Source organism: Manis javanica, chromosome 7 (genome assembly GCF_040802235.1).
Source record: "Manis javanica isolate MJ-LG chromosome 7, MJ_LKY, whole genome shotgun sequence".
Taxonomy (NCBI): domain Eukaryota; kingdom Metazoa; phylum Chordata; class Mammalia; order Pholidota; family Manidae; genus Manis; species Manis javanica.
The window spans coordinates 64894020-64915328 of record NC_133162.1 but is presented as its reverse complement, the minus strand read 5'-3'; the positions used below and the strand labels follow the sequence as shown (position 1 = coordinate 64915328).

Genomic DNA, 21309 nt, shown 5'->3' with positions numbered 1-21309 from the left:
ATAAAAGCACAAAGCTTTGCTCAGAACTATGTAACCTTCCTTATTTGCCTGTAAAGTTTTTAATTGTCACTTTGGTTAAACAGATAACTAAGTATTGTTTTATAGTGACCTATGATCCTATTTGATCAAGTGTTTTAAAAACTTTTGATAATTTTACCAAACTTTCTGAAAATCATATTCTAAATGAAGTGTTTTTTCTTTTAATTGAAGTATCGTTAATAAACAGTCTTACACTGGTTTCAATATACAACACAGTGGTTCAATAGTTACCCCATATTATTAAACCCTCACCCCCACTAGTGCAGTTGCTATCTGTCAACACAGGAAGATGTTAATCATTGTATATATTCTCCATGCTGTACTACCATCTCCATGACCAATTTAAATTCTGACTGAGATTTTTGTGCCCCTTTATCTCCCTCACCCTCTCCACACACCCACCCCAATCCCTCTTCCATGGTAACCACCGGTCACTTCTCAGTGTCTATGAATGTACTGCTATTTTGTTCATTCTGTTTTATTTTTAGATTCCACAAATAACTGAAATCATATGGTATTTATCTTTCTCTGCTTGACTTATTTCACTTAGCATAATACCCTCTAGGTCCACCCATGTTGTTGCAAATGGCAGGATTTCTTCTTTTAATGACTGAATAGTACATTGGGTATATGTACATCTTCTTTATCCATTTATCTATTGATGAACACTTTGGTTACTTCCGTGTCTTGGCTATTTTAAGTAATGTGGCAAGAAACATAGAGGTGCATTTATCATTTTGAATGAGGGATTTTGTTTTCTTTGGGTAAATTCCTGGAAGTGGAATTACTGGGTCTTATGGTATTTCTATTTTTAGTTTTTTAAGGAATCTCCATACTACTTTCCACAGAGGCTGCACCAATTGACATTCCCACCAACAGTGTAGGAGGGTCCCCATTTCTCCACATCCTTACCAATACTTGTTATTTCTTGTCTTTTGTACAGTGGCCATTCTGACTGGTGTGGGGTGATATCTCATTGTGGTTTTGATTTGCATTTCCCTGGTGATTAGCAATGTGGAGTATCTTTTCATGTGCCTATTGGCCATCTGTATTTTTTTAGAGAAATGTCTGTTCAGGTCCTTCACACATTTTTTAATTATATTTACTTTTTTGGTGTTGAGTCATACAAGTTCTTTATATATTTTGGATGTTAACCCCTTCTTGGATAAATCATTTACCAATATGTTCTCCCATACTGTAGGTTGCCTTTTTGTTCTGCTGATGGTGCCCTTTGCTATACAGAAGCTTCTTAGTTTGATGTAGTCCCACTTGTTCATTTTTTATTTTGTTTCCCTTGCCTGAGGGGAAATGTCCAGAAAAAAATTTCTCGTGCTTATGTTCAAGAGAATTTTGCCTATGTTTTCTTCTAAGAGTTTTATGGTTTTGAGTCTTATATTTAGAGCTTTCATCCATTTCAAATTTACTTCTGTGTATGGAGTTAGATAGTAATCCAGTTTCATTCTCTTGCAGGTAGCTGTCCAGTCTTGCCAACACCAGTTATTGAAGAGACTTTCTTTTTCCTATTGTATATTTATGGCTCCTTTATTGTATATTAATTGACCATATATGCATAGGTTTATACCTGGACTCTCTATTCTGTTCCATTGACCTATGAGTCTGGTCTTGTGCCAGTACCAAACTGTGTTGATTACTGTAGCTTTGTAGTATAACTTGAGGTCAGGGAGCATAATATCACCAGCATTGTTCTTCTTTCTCAGCAATACTTTGGCTATTTGGGGTCTTCTGTGGTTCCATATGAATTTTAGGATTATTTGCTCTAGTTCATTGAAAAATGTCATTGATATTTTGATAGGGATTGTGCTAAATCTGTAAACTGCTTTGGGCCTAAATGAAGTTTTTTTTTTATCTCAAACTAACTTTGTGATTTACCAGAGTCCCTGGAATACCTCAAAAGATTTGTTCTCTTTCCTTATTAAAAAAAAAGGAAATATTAAGCTAATTAGGCTAACTTGATGTGTTAAATTACATGAGAAGCATTATCAAATAAGAAGTAATACTAAGCCTTCTTTATGCTGTATCTGTATAGGTGTATAAATATTTCAGAAATTGCATGAAATTTCTACCTAACGTCTGGTATGTTCTGGCAATGTTATTATCATAATTTCAGTGAACCCTTTAATGCCAAAGAAATAATCAAGTTTCCTTGACAATTCCATTCTGATGAACTGTTATGAGATACTTTACAATGGACATTTTTAAGTCTTTTTAATTTACTGAGAGTTCTTGCTTTACTCCAAAGTCTTACAAAAGTGTCCTGCAAAAGTGCTTCATCTTCAAGGAGACTCATAGGAAGTACTCTACAATATAGGTTTCTGATAACTTTAGGATCATAGAACTGAACAGGGTAAGAATTTCCAGAACTAAAGAGAAAACCGGATTCAAGCAGAACAAGAATTAAGAACATGGGACTGAATGAACTCATGAGGATGATTACAATTTTTATGACTTTTAGTTTGAAATGTTTTTGGTTCCTTAATGTATTTTTCTATCTTTAAGGAATTTTTTTCCTTTTTATCTTACTATAGCTTATATAAATTTTGTAAAGTATACCTTTGTAAACCAAAATGAAATATTTACTTTTTCTTCCTACCTGGTCCTTTCAGGATATGGAAACTCTTCAGTATTGTTTTCATGACAACATAGTTATTCATTTGCCTAAATTCAGTAAAAATCTGTTCTCCCTGTAACAGGACACATTTGTATATACCGGCTATATTACCGAGGCTTTGACTAGAATGTCATATTTGAGAGATAGATGTAGAGAGAAACTCAGATACGACCAGATATCCTTAAGGAAATGCCTGAAACTTGCCTTGGCTCTTGGCCCCAGAGGCTTTTCAGAGTTCAATCTGAGATTCCTTATAAGAAATTTCAGCAAAGCACTCTTGAAAAGAGTTTATATGGCCAATTACTATTCTTGCTACACTTAATGTAAATAATCAGGCCAAGTTTAATGCAAACAAATTAGTTTTACTGTGATTATCTTTGGTAAAAAAAAAAAGGGCATAATTGTAGAAAGAAAAATTATGTTAGCACCTTTGTAGATACTGTATTTTAATCCTGTTAATTGTCTTTGTCATTTTGTTACATACCTGTAAACTGAGTTCAACCCTGAATTCTTCTATTTCTTCAAATACCTGGCTAAGATTCTCCAAACTAACATTTCCAGTTTTCTCCCACTCTTCTGGTTTTGAATCATTAAGGACAAAGAATGTCCTTAAATCTCCTTGGAATGGACTACAGTACATCCTCCTCACTGTCCACGTGGCAGCCAAACTTTGGGGACTTGAACCTTGGGTATATACATCTCAACACTAAAGAAGTCTCCATCTACCACCTGGTTCTGTGCACATGCTGGAGACCTCTGAATCAAACTCAGGAGGAAGAGAAGTAGCTGACATTGAGGTGGACTACTTCCAACCAAGATACTGAATTAAAACTTCCTATTTTTAGTAAATATAAAAACGCTTTCTTCTTTGCTTTCTTTCCTTTACTCTGGCATTGGCCTAGAAAAATAATTCTGTAACCGTATATCCAAGGATATTGTTAAGGGAGGTAGCCTTTCAGACTGCTGGACTTGTCATCAAAAACTCTGATCTTCACATGATGGTAGCAACCCCCTGGCCCATTCCGTGTGTCCGGTTAGCAACCCCAAACTTGAGGAACTTTGCATCTAGGCTCTATGCAAAGGAAGGGACATGAGGTAAGAGTGCCCAGAATAAAACAGCCTGTGTGGTCTTTAGACTCTTGAAATTTTACTGGCCATGGCTGTCACTTTTTTAGTCCTGAGCCACAAATTCAAATGGGAATTATCAGGAGCCACTCATGATTCAGGATTTGCTTCCTTTGGTAAGGCCCTAGCTCCTCAGTTATAAGAAAACATAATGAGGCTATAAACTGGAACTTCACTCTTGAAAATGTTGCGGAAATCTGCTGCTAAAGCCATAGCTGCCTAACAACAATCTGGCCAAATTTCTTCCTCATAGTGGGATACCCCTTGCATATATTTCAGCAGAGTAAGGAGGTGTTCAACACTCTCTGTGGCCACACCACCTGTTGCACCTGGATTAACATTTCTGAGTAAGTTGAAACTTGATTACATAAGATCACTGAGCAAACCACTTGGCTTAAAAAGGTGACTCCTTCCATAGGGTCTTTGACTTACTTGATTTTGATTAGTTTGGGTCTTGGGGACCATGGTTCTGCAGTACACTCCAAACATTGGGAATTATCCTGTTTAAAATAGTTATAGTACTATCCCTGGGGCATTGTATTTTGTCAAAAACTCTAAATGCATGATACAGCCACTAACCATGGAGTAAATAATCTCCCTAAGACTGGAACATCAGAATAGGAACAAAGAGAATGACTCACTTCAGAACTGTGAATCTGAAGTGTGCCTGTGAAAATCAGAGATTAAGAAAAAAATGTCATGACTTCTGAATACCACAGAATGATCAAAAAAGCTGCTAGAACTACAGGGCAGTAGGTGAGAGTGGTGCAAATGCCTCAAATTTTTTTCACATTAAGCTAAGGGTCTGATCTAAAGCGGAGCTGTTAAAGAAAAAAAGACAACAGTGCCAAAATGGAGTCACTTGTACTAAGTCCAACATCAGCAATTAAGACTTAAAATCTAATCTAATTGCAGTTTCAGCCTTTCCCAGGAATGTGACCTTTATCCAGTTAATTCAGAATTACCTGCTCAGCAGAGGAATCGCTATAAACATCTGTATATACGTTTATAGCGATTCCTCCCCCAAAGGAAGGTGACTTTGACTAAAACAATCCATTCTTCGTTAGAAACTTCCTTTTCTGTCCCCATCTGCCTATAAAAGTCTAACATTTTGTACAGCTCCTAAGAGCTCCTTTCTACTTGCTAGGTGGGATGCTGCCCAATTCATGGATTTTTGAATAAAACCAATTAGGCTTTCAAATTAAAAAAGAAAAAAGAAGATAGCTTAATATTTATTTCATCCTTTAGAATTTGATTCTGGCCTGTTTTACATAGTACAAAAATATGAATGCACCAGTAAAGAGATATAATTTATCAATACATCAAATTAGAATATTGGAGATTACTGCACAAGGGCTTATATTGATGGGGACACAACCAACAAAGTTAGAGACCACTGCTTTGATGCCTTCTTCGATGACAGGAAAAAAACCTTAGGGAAACTGTTTAAGAAATCAGCAAAAGGTACCGACATATTAAATTTTGGCTTATATTAAAAATATCGAGGTAATTTGTATATGATTAACAAATCTTAGCCTCTATACTGGAAAATTCTCTGCAAAGTTATATATATATACAATTTGTGAATTTTAACTCACTTTAATTCTTCATCATATGGTAGCAACTTGGTACTAAGCAAATTTCCATTCTGTGTTATTCCAGAGAAGGGGGTCATACCTTATATACTCTGTACTAAAAATACATCCTCTGAGAACAATAATATTACAGTTATTTCTTCAATCATGTCCCTGACTGCTAGCCAGGCATTGGCATGCTTTACTAATTCAGCTGGTACCACAGACCTTGTCTGGTTCAGCATCCAATTTCTTCTCTCAGCTTGCCCTGGAAAAAGACAGTGGTGTCCCTGTAGTCTGTGATCTGTCTCTTCAAATGTTTGCCTGACCTCATTATCCAGAACATTCTAAAAATGTAGTCTGTTACAAAGCACTGAGTCTGTGAAGGAGCAGGATACTCCCTTGAATGTGACAAAGCAAAAGAGAATGATCTGTCTAGCCAGACTTGAAAAATACAGTTGCCAGGTTGCTACTGGTTTAAAGAAAATGCATGAGCAATGTGCTGGCCACAACCCTCTGTTCCTGAAACCCTGCTGTGAACGCTTTCATACAAGATCCAAAAACTGAGAGGAAAGCTTGTCCCTTTGATGGCACACCAGCCCACTAGCTGTTCTGCAGGAAGTGCCTTATGTTTTATGAGTGGTCACAAAGCTCAGGGCAAGGCTGTACCCACCTCCCCACAGAGCCAGCTAGTTGGCCTCTAGATCAAATGTCCTTCCTTTCAGTAGGGTCACACTCTGGGAAGAACATCTAGGTAACATGTGTTTGAATTCCAGGTCTTCTACTTACTGGCCTTGGAAAAAGTCACTCAACTTCTCTGTTCCTTGGTATACTCATCTGTAAAATGGTAATAATGATAACTATTACACATTCAGAATTAGAGAAAACTCTAAAAGTGACTGACCATTTCTAGCCAATCTATAATATATAACAAGGGGATTTAGATAATAGGTATGTTTGATTTTCTCAGGCTCCAAAATAATTTTTTGAAAAGCTGTGTTCTAATCTGGTGCATAGGCCCATGGTTTGTATAGCACAGTGGTTGACTTAAATAAATGAAAAAACATAAATATATTTAACATATATCCATCATTTTTACTGCACAAGGAATTTTCTAACAAAATATATTTGAAATATCATTAGTAACTTTAAATTGTGGCTCCAGCAGGATCTAGAAAATGTTTTTGTTGATTCATTTGGCACAAAAGCCTTCTCCAAAACACAATGAATATCCACTTGTAAAACAGGTTTTCCAGTGAACAAACATATTTTGATAGTGGCTCTGGTTATAATGCAAAGCAAACTCCAGGCTCCTTGATGAATTTATTTTCTCTGCCATGACATCTTGACAGAACAATTCTTTCAAAAGACACATCGGAATAAAAACAAAAACTACTTAAGGCTGTTACTTAACTCTGCCAATTTATTGCTAGCAAAATGTATTACTCTTTTAAAGTGATGCAAGAGGTAAATTACTCAAACAGTACATAATCTAGGATACTCCTACCAACAGTTCAGTGGTTTTCCATCTTATTCCATAGTATTTCCAGATTGTCAGACAAAATTCTAATTTGGCAGTGAATATTTCAAGATATCCTATCTCTGAAGAAAGAACAAATCAAATCATGAGAAAAACAAAGTTTACAGCGTAAAATACCTCTTGGGGACACAAGGAGAAATGAGAAATATAATTAGCAATGACAAAATAATCGAAATGAGCAATGGTTCATTTTATTTTTGTGAAATTGGCTGTAATGGGATGCCTTCATGTTAGCAGGTCTAATTCCCTGCCACCTAATCAGAGCCAGGTGTTTAGTGTTTTGTTTTGTGCCATATTGACCAACAATCAAGCAAAACTCAAGGTTTTTCAGTATAGCCCTAAGAAACTTGAATTACTCAGCCCTCCCAGCAAAGCTCAGGTTTCAAACTTAGTTTATTAAAGGGGAAAAACTAAATCTCTTCCAAATCCAAATTACAACTTTACCTGATTATTGATCTCAGATTTCAAGTGTTAAAGACAGAGTTTACTCCACTTCATGTAACTGGTTTGTGTCCCTGTTAAAGCTTCAGACTGTCAACTTCTGGATGTCAAGAGTCCTGGCCATTGTGATTTCATATGTTTGTTATATTAGTCTGCCTTGTGATAAAATTTCATCTGCAAATTTTTGATACATAGTTCTATGTGTTCTTTGGACTTTATATCAAGGTTTGATGGGGAGAAAAGGAAAATGACTTCCTGGTTCTTCTCTGGAGGAACATGATTTCTTATAACTACTTCCAAGTGGGTCAAAAGCATTTAAGAAACCTCTCTATTTCATCCTCATGTGCTATCCTTTGAGAAAATACAAAGTAGAAAGAGAGGACGGGAATATTCTCAATTCTATCTCCCTCAGAAGCATCTAGCTCTTGGGACATTAGTTCAATTTAATCTACCCATAAACAAACTTTAATTGTTCAGTATCTATGAAAACTGGAGTAGAGGGATGAGCTCCCCAGTGAAGATAATCTCAAAATTCTCAAAGAAATACATTTAGGTGGGAACAAAAGCCACAAAACAGGAGAAAGTTTGAAACTAAAACATGTTAGAACTAGAATCAACTAGAACTGCTAAAATGAAAAACAGTTATTGCTAGAAAATATTTAAGAGATGAGCTTCATAGCAGCTTCTTTACTGCTGAAAAGTGAATGAGTAAAGTAGAAGGTCAAAGCCTATCTCCCAGATGCAGCTCAAGGAGATAAAAGAGAAGAAAACTTAGAAAGTTTATTATCCAAAGATTCTCTCTGAAAGAACTATATTGTGTTGTACTTCAGTGAGAGAAAAAAGTCAATCTGAAGGAAGAATGCAAGAAGTCACAGTGAACAAATAAACCATTAAAAATATATAAGCAAGCCAAAATGAATAATGTTTTAAAAATTGTGTTTAAAAACAAGCTGAAACAAGAATTTCAGAGATAAGTAGCAGGGGAGTTGGGAGGGAAAGTATGGAGAGAAGTAGAAGTAAGCTGCATATCTTATCCTTTTTGTTTAGAGAATAGAGATACTGATCAAATTTAGACTTTCAACCAAGTCTAAATTTAGTTATGTGTTTAAATATTTAAAAGTAACCATTTATACATACACATGCACACACATATAAAGTAGTAGAAGGAAATGGAAAAAAGAAAATTTAGTCAATACAATAAAAGGCAGGACTAAAGAGGAAAGAATTAAAAAAAAAAAAAAAAGAAAGAAAAAGCCAAGAGAAAAAAGACATGGCTCTAGAGGCATTGTCAGAGCCCTGGATTCAGCCTTGCCTGAAGCCCAGATGCACTCCTGGACTTCTTATATACTTGAGTAAGAAATCACCCTTTTGGCTAAAGTTAGATTGGATGGGTTTTTAGCACATATATCCCAAAGCATCTTAACCATTTTCATCCTTCAGAGTCATCACCACATTTTTGCTTCACTTGCCTTCCATGCTGAATTAAATGCTCATACATTTCCATAATGCTAAAATTTATTTTTGGAACCTTCCAGAATGTAAGTAATGAAAAGAAAAAATTCACTACCTTGCTAGATCCCTCACTCCCCTGACTTTCAACATCTTGAGTTTGCCATTTCCCAGCCCTGCACAGAGATACTATTTATTTCTCCACTTCCCTGTCTGGGCCACAAGAGCATTACTGGAAAACAAAATGACAAAAAATACCAATTGCTTCCACCTTCTTGATCCTGTTTCCTACTAGATTCACACATGGTATAAATGTGTGAAGTCTAGTGGTTTAACATCTGTGAACTTTAGTTCATAAGTTGCTTAACATCTGTGAACCTTAAGTTCATGTCTGTGGAATCAAGTGGTTCATGGCCCATCCCATTAATGCAGAACCCTCAGTATTCTGGGAAGATGTTATCTTTAATCATTTTGGCCTGTTAGGACTTCTGCAAGATCCATCCTTCTTGCATATCCATTCACCTATTTGCCTGGTGTATTAGTTACCTATTGCTTCATAACACACAACTCCAAACCTTAACAACTTATAAACCTTTTGTTTTCTCATCACTTCTGACACTGTGTCAGAAATCTGGGCATGGCTTAGCCGGATGCCTTTGGCTCAGTCTTTCACAGACTTCCAGTCAAGAAGTCTGCTGGCACTGCAGTCATCTTAATGCTTGACTGGGGGAAGTTCTATTTCTAAGCTCGCTCATGTGCTTGGCAAGCCTCAGGTTCTCATTGATTGTTGGCTGGAGATATTAGTTCCTTGCCACCATGAGGGCTTCTCCACAGGGCTGCATACAACCCTGTCTCCAAGAATGAATTTGAGTCCCATTTAGCTACTCTGTATCAAGTGAGTATGAAATTAGCTTTACTCTCCTGTCTTTCATTGGAATAATGAGAAGAATTCTCTGACATTTTAATTTGAGGACACAAAATTAAAGCACAAAATGATATGAGATTTGTCATTTATACAGTGTTTTCATATCTAGCCTGATCTGAACAATAGCTTAGAGATAATTAGATAGCCATAAAATAAATCAGCATCAGAGAGCCTATTTTCAAGGTCAAACATCTATGAGATGTCAAAGCAGAGAATGTCCTAATCTATTTTATTTACATAGGAAAATGTAACTTCTTATATAACTTCCCATCCCATTTCTTTCCTGTTTTACTCACCACCCAGGATTATCTCCTAATCATCTGGAGAATGAAAACTCTTCCCTACAGAAATCACTCCTTCTCTGTTTATAGAGAACCTTGAGGCTTTTAAACATGCCCCCATCAGCATTTCTCTCACCTTGGTTTAACTACTGGTCTCTCCTATGCAATTTTCGGCCCTTACGGTCAGAAGCTGTGTCTTAGTGATATTTAGGTCCCAGTGCTTAGCTCAGGAACTAAACGGTTGCTCAGTAAATATTTACTAAGTGGATGAACTGGCCACTTGCTTTTCTCAAACTCTGCCCCATGGCTCCTGCTTACTCATTTAACTTTAGCACTTCTCTCAGCATCTCAAATGTCCTCACCACCCGCCTGGCCTCCTCCCCTGCCAACCTACATGTTTACGTGTTGAAATCAACACTCTTTATTCAAGAGCCAATTCATCTCACTTTTTTCAGGAAAACTTCCTTAACTGTCCCACCCCTTGGTGACCACCCTCTTCTTTGGTGTCTGTCACCACTTGTCTCTTGCTTTATTATTTCCTTTATCCAGGGCTGTCACTAGGCTACATGGCACCTTTGTGCAAATTAGAAAAGGGTGTCCTCTCTGACAGAGGTTTTGGGGGCAGAGACCAAACTAATCGCAGCTGTTACCCACCCTGTTTGTTTCCTGCCCTTGTGCAATGACCCACATGCAGAACCAGATGAGGAGGCCCTGGTACAAAGCCAAACCACGCCCAAGGCAGGACCTAGGAGTGGCACTGCGGGGTAATATGGTGACTCTATGTTTAACTTTTGGAGGTACTTCCAAACTGCTTTCCAAAGTGCCCACACCATTTACAATCCCACCAATGAGACAAGGGTTCCCATTTCTGGACACCCTCACCTGTACTTGTTCTTGTCTGTCTTTGATTATGACCATCTTAGGGTTGGTGTAGTGGTGCATCACTGTGGTTTCATCCGCATTTCCCTAGTGACTAATACTATTGGGCACCTTTTCATGAATAGTTAGACTAAAGGAAGTACAGGGATGCCTTGGAAACAAGTAGAGCCAGGATCACAAATGTGGCCAAGACTGCCCCTCTCTTCCCATCACTGGCTCTCCCTCCCTCTGTAGGTGAGCCGGGCTGCTTTCTCTCTCACTGCAGACTGACTTCTTCCACATGGCTGCTGCCAGCTTGTCACCAGAGAGGGCCTGACTTTCTCAGGGAGCCCTGAATCAGGCACTCAGCACCACAGCAATCAACAGGTAAGATAAAAGCATGGCAGTTCCCAGTGGAACCACATGACTGGAATGAGGAAGAAGAAGAGTAATTCCCAAGAACAGAGATGTGTTATTCTCAGTAGAAACAGGAGATACTAGTAATATGAAATAATATGTGTCCGTGTCACTACTGACTTTGAAGAGCAAAAAGCACCGATTTTTGGTTTCTAAAAGTTTTATAATGGCCTTTGGTCAGAAGCCTTAATGTTTCTTTACTGACCTGGACTATTGGCAAAAATAAAGGAATATATAGTTATGATCTTAATATTAGTCATATTCTTGGGTGTGGCTGTCTAAAATCTCCTGGGGTTTGAAGGTTATGTTTAAGGTTGTAACAAAGTTTCTGAAGGAAAAGCTGTCACATAAACTACAGCATAGCCCTGTTTGTAATATTAACTCACTACCCTCACCAAAAAGGATTCAGCTGTAAGATGTAACTCAGAGGCCACAATCTGGCAGCCCACAGGCCTGACTTCACCTGAGAACATTAGTTTGGCTCTCATAGTGTTTTTTTTTAAGTCTGAATTAATTTTCCACATTAAAAAATCTGGAAATTTCACACACACAGAAATCTGGATTTCTAGTTTCTCTTGAAAAATCAAACTATTTGGTGGCACTGGACCCAAATCCCCACACAGAGATGGTGAGGAACTGAAGCTGAGGAGGGCTGACTGCCATAGCTGGAGCTCCTGCCCCACCTTATGGGCAGTGCCATTCCTCTGCAGGCACAGGGGTTGGTGATTCTGCTGTGAATTGCTATGATCACCGGGCATTGTTTTCTAAGGAAGCATATACCAAGTAACTAAATCATAGTTTCTATTAATGTGGCCTTGCTGACTTGGGGTGACAGGACAGAAATGGGGGATTTACTTCAGATTTGAATGAACAAAAATCTCATCCATAAGCACTTAAGCTTTGTGACCATTTTACTCTCAGGCTTTTCCGTAACACATAGGGACACTAAAGAGACAGCATAAATTCTCTTGCAAATCTAAGAGTATTTCTTGTCTCCTCTCAAAGAAGGCAACTCCTCAGATTTAACCACTTACTATTGGAGGATTGTATTTATCAAATGCTAATCTGTAGTTTCCTCACCAATTGCCATAAAAAAGTGTTTTTAGTAAATAGTATAAATATATGTAGTTGTAGTAATATAGGCAAATAGCTTTAAATTTTAATTAATATTTAACATTAATTTATTAAATATTACTATTAATTTATAAATATTCTACATCATTTATAATATTGTATTGCTATTTGAAAGTTGCTAGGAGAGTAGACCTTTACAAGACCTTCACAAGAAAAAATAAGTTTTTTTGTAATTATGAAAAGTGACAGATGTTAAGTAGACTTATTGTAGTGACCATTTTGCAACATATATAAATATTGAATCATTATGTTGTACACACCTGAGGCTAATATAATGTTTTATGTCAATTATACCTCAACAAAAAAATTAATTAAAAAATATTTTTGCCTTGAAGTACTCTAAAACAATTCTGGTTCTAAATCTAAGACCATCTGGTTTTCATCTTACTCTACTCAGTCTGCAAGGTTTATAATCTTGCCCTTGAACCTTAATCAACCCAGTGAAAGCTGGCGCTCCATGTTGTTTCAACTCAGTTCCTTAAGACTCAACAGACAAGTATTGGGCTGTCTCATCTAACACCTGCCTGAGGTAGACACTGCGCCACACCACCCAGGTTCCCCTTCATGAATAAAGGATTTATTCCCTCTGATGCTGGGAGTCTTCCAATGCCAACCCTATTTAAACTGCCTTACGCAAGGTCATGCATCCTCCAAGGGCAGCCCACATTCAAAGATAATCATTTAAGGACATAAAATCCTAACCCTTTGCCTCAACATGTGTTATCTCAATGGCCATTTGAGCTCCACACTTCCTGGCAGGGATGCCTGAGGACTTCCTGGGACTATCTTCCACCTAATCTCAGTACGACCTCTGTCTAATCCTGCTTCTCTGGATCCCTTCCACAGTTGCTGACCTCCAGCTCTCTCTAGAAGGCCCCTGCAGCCTAATCTCCATCTTGGAATCAGCTTTACAGGAGTGCAATTTGTGAAACTGCTGTGAAAAGGGTGAGGAATGAGGGTGGTATGTCAGAGAGGAAGGGGAGAAACCAGCATAGCTGTAGCACAGGGAAGAGACTACAGTCAACTCATATTCAGGAGTATAGGCAAATCAGAAAGGGAAGAAAGTTTCTGAAAGCAGAAAAATCTTCACTGATTCTCAACCAAACCCTAGAGGGCAGAAACCATGCAACACTGGTTACCCATCTCCTACTCCCTATTAGAACACTCACAAACCCAAAGAGAGGAAATGAAAACTTACAATGGCATTAGAAACTAGAAATGCTGTTCAGCCATCTGCTAAATGTCAGGAAGATCGTCTATGTACCAAGATCTGGGATGAGGAGCCTAGAGATAGAATAGAGGAACTCCAAGTGGGGAAAGTGGGGAGGGGTTATATGGACAGAACCATAGACTGCTAGAGATTAATCTCCCCAGGGCATGGGGGGGATCAGTTTTGAAGATCAGAAGCCCCATCTCATAAGGGCCAGAATATCTATTCCTCAAAGTGTAAAGAGTCAGAATAAAAATAATTCATCAAGCTAACAGAAAACTGCAATAGGTTTGCATATCTAGTCCTCCAGCCTAAAATGCAAATGAAGGATTCTAACACTGACAATTTCCCCATGATTACAGGCATTCACCAGAGCTGAATATAGCTCTCCTTTTTCAAGGATAATCAATATTTTCAAGGCAATGGGGGAAGCCAATGAAACATTATATAACATAAATGATAGTGAATCTGGCACTTGAGGTTTTCAGAAGAGCACCTGTTTGGAAAAGATTTCTACAGGAAATCATATTAATTTTAGAAAACACTGGGCTTCGAACTCTCAGTAAGATTTAGGAAGATATGGATCTCATGAAATAAAAGATGAAATATGAATAAGACAACAAACAAATGAAAAAGGAGCTGGTTGTGATGGAGTCAGACATCAGAAGCTGTATGAGATAATGGAACTTATAAAAAGAATTATAATACAATCACAGAATCAGTCACAGTGACAGGGAAGAAAATTGAGCCAGTGATTTGGAGAATAAGCTTGAGAAGGAAGTATAAGAAAAAACAAACTAATTTTTCTGAATAGCATATTTTTCATCTGTTTATTTATTCATTGTTTTCATCTGTTTTCTACCTAAAAGATCTCCCACAAGGTGGAAATTCAGCATCCATTCACAGTGTGCTCTTTTACCTCCTTGATTTTGTAACTGTTAATCAAGCATCATCCAATGGCATTTGTTTTCCTCACCAGCACAAATATGAATGTTGTGCTGTGACATTCGGAATGATCCATCAGCAGTTCTATCTCCCTGAATATCTGCCTGAACTCTGTGGCTCTTGGGACCACTGGGGATAGTGTTTCAGAGAGGAGGGGGTAAAAGGGGTGAGGGGGCAACAGTGAGGTGGAGAAAGCCACTCAAGAGAAAAAAAAACAACTGAGAGATGAAAAACATGATAAAATGTAGGGCAGAGACTACAGTCAACTTAAACACACAAGCCAGAATGAACTTAGGCAATAAATTGTCAGTAGAAGACTTCCCTGATAGGAAGATGTACCACAGTGAGTGGAATTCAAGAGCCTATCACATACCCACAAACTGAAAATAGCAAGAAAAAATTTAACACGAAACGTATCCTGTTAAATTTTTTTGTTTTGTTTAAATATTTTTTATAAGTTGTCCTACATACAGGAGACACAGCTGACCTACAAAGGAAAAAAATGTAGACATAAAATGTATTATTCATCTCTCATGTAGAGATTAAGCTCAGAGATAAGGAGGGCTATAGAAAGAACAAAGGAGTCAAAGTGAGCCGTTACAGTTATTCGTTGTCAAAGCCCGTCGTTATTCTAGGACCCAAGTATACCCTATATCCCTAAAAACTTCTGAGACACAAAGCTTTGACCTGCTCACCCCTTACCTTTATGCCCTGCAATGAAGGGCCTCATACCAAGGCTGTTGTCAGCTCATGCATCATTACATCTTCACAGCATTTCAGGTAACAGCCAGGCCTTCAGTCTGACTACTCTGAATTCTAATGTCATCATACCTTTGAGAGACCCAGTCTACTGGATCATCTGCACAGTGATTCTTGTTTTAGATTTGTGGCCATAAATAGGTGTGTTAGTTTGCAGTTGCTGCTATGATGAATTAGCACAAACTTGATGGCTTAAAAAAACTCAGATTTATTATCTTACAATCCAGGGGGCCGGAAATCTGGAATGGGTCTCACTGGGCTAAATCAAGATATCACCAAGGCTGCCCTCCCTTTTGGAGGTTCTAGGGGAGAATCTTTTTCCTGCTCTTTCCAGATTCTAGAGGTCACTCACATTCACTGGAACACGGTCCCCTCCCATCTTCAAAGCTAGCAACAGCTGACTGAGTTCTTAATCACACCGCATCATTCCGACCTTATCTTATGCCTCCCTCTTTCACATTTAAGGACTGTTGTTGATTACAGGGGCACAACAAGCTAACCCAGGAAAATCAACCTCTTTAAAATTAGCTGATTAGCAACCTTAATTATATCTGCTACCCTAATTCCCCTTTGCCATGTAACCTAACAGTTTTCAGGGATTAGAACACAGCCACCCTTGGAATTCCATTTTTCTGCCATACCCTAACAGGCTTCTCTGGGTATGCTTCTGGCTACTTCAACTTCTCATTAGCACCTCCAGAGAAGAGTAATGATAAAAAAGGTGAAATGTCTACATTCATTTATAACTGATAAAGGTTGTATGAAGGTAGGGGAAACACATGGCTAAAATGGAGACCTGAGATTAGATCAGTGGTGATAAAATCAGGTAATAAATATGAGATTCTCAATCCCCAAGGGTTGACTCAGAGCGCCCTTGATTAACTATTAGTGGAGTCTGAAGTTGATAGCCCAGATCCTTTCAGAGCACAGCTGCTAGAGTGTGGTCTTTCATCTACTTTTAGCACAAAAGTCACTATTTTACAAAATTCCCACTACCATCTTTCTCTTCGCCACCCCATCATCCTCAAAATATTTTAAATTTCCTCTCTGGACACATTTAGCATGGAAAGGTTACCAGGGACATTGTATTTGTGTTACCGTTGTGAACCAAGAATCTCTCCAGTTCCTCTTCTGAGCTGAGACATGCATCCCTGATAGTACATAAAAAGGAACTTGTACTGTGAGCAAACATTGAGGAATTCTAGTTATTTGGGAAGAAAGCAACCTCATTAGTCAATAAAATGAGACATTCATACCTGTTTTTATCAGTTACAGTTAAGTTCGGTTGAACACAACAGAAGCCCCCCCCAAAAAAGGGAGTTAAACACGCAATGTTTTCTCTTGCCTATAGAAGAATTCTAAAAATGGGCAGTTCCAGAGGGTAGCAACTCTGTACATAAAACTACAGTTTGCACAAGGCAAGGTAAATTTTAATTCTTTCCTGGTAATAACAGATTTTCAAAGTATGGTATCAGTTTACTAGCTATCTTCGATGGTAAGTGGCTTGTTTCACTTTACGGATTTTTTAAAAAATTATCATTATGAACTCAGATTTTTCTATATTCAGTATGTTTCAATCAATTGCATCTTTTCTTTTTGAGGCTCAAATTGTCTCACTCTGATCAATGAGAAGCCCTTGCTGATTGGCTCCCCTCCTTCTGACATGACCTCATCAGTCTCTAGCACCTCCTCTCTTTGGACACAAAAGATATGCCAGGCTCATTTTGTACAGTCCTGCCCTAGACCAGGAATCAGCCATTTCTCCAAGGTGCCCTTGTTCCTTTTGGTGGGAAATGGCATTTGGGAACACAATCTGTTCTTTGCCACTAGATTGTCACTGTTCTTAAGCCTCAAGAGACAGAGCTATTAATGTGTATTTTAGAGAAAGAAGAGTAAATCATGAGTTCATACTAAAAATTTCAATTCAAATTTAAGACTGCAAAGGTTTTACTTAATATTTTTGATTATTTGCAGCTCTACTAAGCTAAAAAATTCAGTTCCTACTAGCACTATGAATCATAAAGAAATAATAGTATCAAAAACTTGAAAACCGATATAATCACTAATAAGACTACTGAATAGTTTGTTTTTAAAAAATATTTTTGCCCTTAAATTACTTCCTAAATTAATGTGAAAGAATTCTTCTTAGTGTAAATGTTACCGACTTTGATACCCAATTAGGTTTTCTTTTGTTTGTATTTGTTTTTGAATTTTAGAGATTGTGTATTTTTCTTTTTAACTTAGTTTTTTTTAATTATAAAATTTATCTAGTCACAAAGAAAAATTTTAAATGAGGTACATTTAGAAAAGTCTAGTTTCCCTTCCTCATAATCAATTAATTTTATTAGTTTTTGGTTTATCCTTCTATTATTTTAAAAAACATAAACAGATGTTCACAGATATTTATATATCCCTTCCCTTTCTACCAAAAGTATCATACTCCAAAACTGTACTGCACTGGAGAGAACAGGATGGGTGTGATTAGGTATGAAATGTTATATTGAGGCATTGGTTATGGCCAATGTGTTTCTTAGAGTACAGAAAGTTCTATGAAGCTTTACTTGAAAGACTCCATGGAGGAAACTTTATCCATCTGATTTTAGTATTTCACTTAAAAAAATTAGCCTGGAGATTACTCCATACTAGTATATAGACAGCTTCCCCATTTTTTTAATGGCTGCATAGATCATCATATGTATGCACCAGTTTATTCAACCAATCCCCTACTGATAGACATTTGTGTTACTTTTCTTTTGCTACCATAAATAATGCCACAATGAAAATCTTGAGTGTATGTCATATTTTGCCAGTGTACCTTTGGGACTGTTAAACAATGAAATTCATCCAAGTAAACTTTAAGATCTCATTGGCTTTATTAAGTGATTTATAAAATCACAATTGTTTTGTTCAGAGAAGGTTTCTTTGAGGAGGTAACATCTAAGCAGAATTTACATAAAGAACTTCACCCAGTGCCTTGTTCATAGCATACAGCAGCTGCTATAATAATGATGGAAACGATTTTCTGCTTAATCAGATCATCTTCATTTAAGATCCATTTCAGACTAAAACCTCTCCATTAAACCTTCCTTAATGAATTTCATTTATTCACCAAACGTTTCAGGAGCCTCTAGTGTTTATCAGGTGCTACTCTGGGCTTGGGGTACAGACTAGTAAAGCTGGCTTGGCCTTCATAGAACATGTATTTTACAGGACGCAACTCAATTTAGCAATTATCTATCTTCTCTTTTCCTGACTAAATAGGATTATAAGCTCTTACAGGGCAGAGGACTTACCTTTTTTGATCCCTCCCCACAGTTCCTGGCGTGAACTAAGTATTCTGTAAAATACTAGACTGGTGATCTTTAAGCAGGTCCAACATGCACCATCGCCCACTAGCTGAGACCTGGCAGTACTGTTAGGGGAAAGAGGGCCTGACACAATAAGGACCTGAAAGCTATCTTTATGCCTTGAAAAGGCCAACAACTATACCACTCCAGTCAGTTGAAAAGCTTGAAGCTGTAAAGTGCCAAAACTCAGATCCTGTTGGCATGGCCTTTAAACAAATTCTTACAAACTTGTTGATTTTGGTGTTACCAACTTGGAAAAAAATTCCTTTTAAGAGAATATGTTCAATCTTGGAGAAGCTTTTGGATTCCTAACATTAACTAATACCCTTCACCTTTCCCACTATCCCCACCTCCCCCCTACACATATATACATCCACATTCACATGCATGTAGCTTCTATACCTTTGTTTAAAAGTCCTGTTTCCTCCAAGTCAGTGCTTCCAGGAGCAAAATACACCTATTATGCTAATAACTTGAGTTATAGTTCACTATTATTAGATAAAATAATATAGGATGCCAGTTAAGTTTGAATTTCAGATATATAACAAATAATTATTCAGTGTTAAGTATGTCTGTACAATATTTGGGATATACTTATACTAAAAAGCTATTTTTGTTTATTAAATTCTAATTTAACTGGGTGTCCGGTATTTTATTTGCCAAATCTGGCAATCCTACTTGTAAATCCGGGGAAAGAAAATCCTGGGGCAAAATACCTCTAAAAACCAAAGGGAGAAATAAAGTTTAAAATCTGTTTATTGCTTACAAACTGCAGTCCGGGGCCTTCTTTCTTTCTTGCTCCAGCGGAAGCAAGCAAGCCAGCCTCTCCCTTTAAACTCTCAAGTTCAGACACGCCCTTGGTTGCCCAGGTAATTACCCATTGACATGGAGATGAACTTCTCTCCACCCCTGAGGATATGCATAAAATGCACTAAAGCCAGGCAAGATACTCTGGAAATGTTACAATTTTGCCCACACTACTTATTACAGGTCTTTCTGTATGCTATCTCTTAAAAACCCTAAAAAAACACACAAAATAAGTATTATGTTAATTTTACAAATAAGGAAGCTAAAGCTCAGAGATAGAAATATCCTCAGGATTACTGCTGGTACATGGTATTATCAGGATTTGAACCTAGGTCTGTCCAAGCACAAAGGCCCTGTTTTCATACTTCTTAAGAAAACCAACACTTGTTACAATTGTTTTGTTCAGTGCTAGATTAAGAGTAGTAGTAGAGTTTTATAATGTGAAATTCATGGACATGCTCATTCAGTTCCCTACACACAACTCTTCACCATGCTGAGACTTGGCACCATCTGCCCCTTCTCACTGTGTGAGTGTTACTCAGCCTTCATGGCTTAGCTCTGAGGTTACCTTATTGAGGAAGCTTCTCTGACCATCCCAGAAAGAGCTGATCACCCTATGTCTCTATTTTAGTACTTGCACAGTACACTGCAATAATCTTTTCAAGGATGTGTCTCCTTCAGAAGGCCATGAGTTTCCTGAGACAGGGACCAAATCACTTTCCAATGCTTAGCATGGGAGTCAGTAAATGACTGAGTATGAAGCCCAAATTCTGGGCATCAGATTTAGATGAACTCTGCAAAAACATGAATGGGATTACCAACTTGGAAACAATGTATCTCCTAGCTCTCTTTGAAAAATGTCATCAGAGAATGGATACTAGAAACTAACCTCTACGTGGGCAAGAAAACCATAATCCTTTACTATTTATCTTGGGAATAACCCTACCAATTACATTCCTTTTTATGATCCTATTTTGCTGTGACCTTTGACATGGTTGTAACTTGTGTTATTGCATAATTATCCTGAATGAAAATTATCATTCATTTAAGAATGAATCAGCTTTAGTTAATATTCATAAGCATATGAGGTGGAAGGAGAAGAAAATTTTAGCCTCACCTTTTTAGCTTAGCAAAGTCCAAACCAGTCATTTTAAGAAGCCAATTTCACATGAAAAATGAAGTCATTTTATATGCTAAAGAAATATGTGCTTGGCATACAAGAATGTTATTCCTTAGAGGACTTCCTTGAATATATTCCAGAGACTTTCTTTTTATCTTCTAAAAGTGAATTATAATTCTGGTGTATACAGGGTGGCTTCTCTGTGTTTTCTCCTCCTTCATGGACAGACCTACTTACTTCCAAGGGTACCCAATTAGATTACTGAAAAGAAATAACATGCTCTTATCCCTTGGCTGACCTGCTTGTCATCCTGAATTGAAAATCATTTTTAGTGTTAACAAAGCACTATTTCACTGAGAAGAGAAAAACACCCATTCCCTCTGGCTTTGAGTCATCCCACGACATACAGTTTCTTTAGCTGAAATATTCCAGTTAAGAATAACTATGGGTTGAGGGTGATAAAAGGGCACAAAAATTCTCAATCACAATATAAATGGTCAGAGGGATGGTAGGACAGCATGGAGAATATAGCCAATGATTCTGTAACATCTTCCTATGTTGACAGATAGTAACTGCACTAGTGAGGCTGAGGATTTAATAATGTGGGTAACTGTTGAACCACTGTGTTGTATATTAGAAACCAATATAAGATTGTACATCACTGATACTTTAATTAAAAAAATAAAAACTATGCATTATTCTTAATGCA

The 21309-nt window shown here is 37.5% G+C and overlaps 1 protein-coding gene across 9 annotated transcripts in view; it reads right to left on the bottom strand.

The window, feature by feature from the left end:
- The window catches only part of MINPP1 (multiple inositol-polyphosphate phosphatase 1), a 164459-nt gene that overhangs the window by 80219 nt on the left and 62931 nt on the right, over nt 1-21309 (bottom strand). For 2 of the 9 annotated variants that reach the window (XR_005057029.2, XM_037002544.2), the window contains one exon: nt 4-6204. The exons of the other annotated variants lie outside the window; for them this stretch is intronic. Coding sequence is in view for 1 of the 2 variants with exons in the window: in XM_037002544.2 (XP_036858439.1) it covers nt 6201-6204 (4 nt within the window). In the remaining variant the exon portion in view is untranslated. Of the gene's footprint in view, nt 1-3; nt 6205-21309 lie in introns of those variants that run through there. 9 annotated transcript variants of the gene reach the window in all.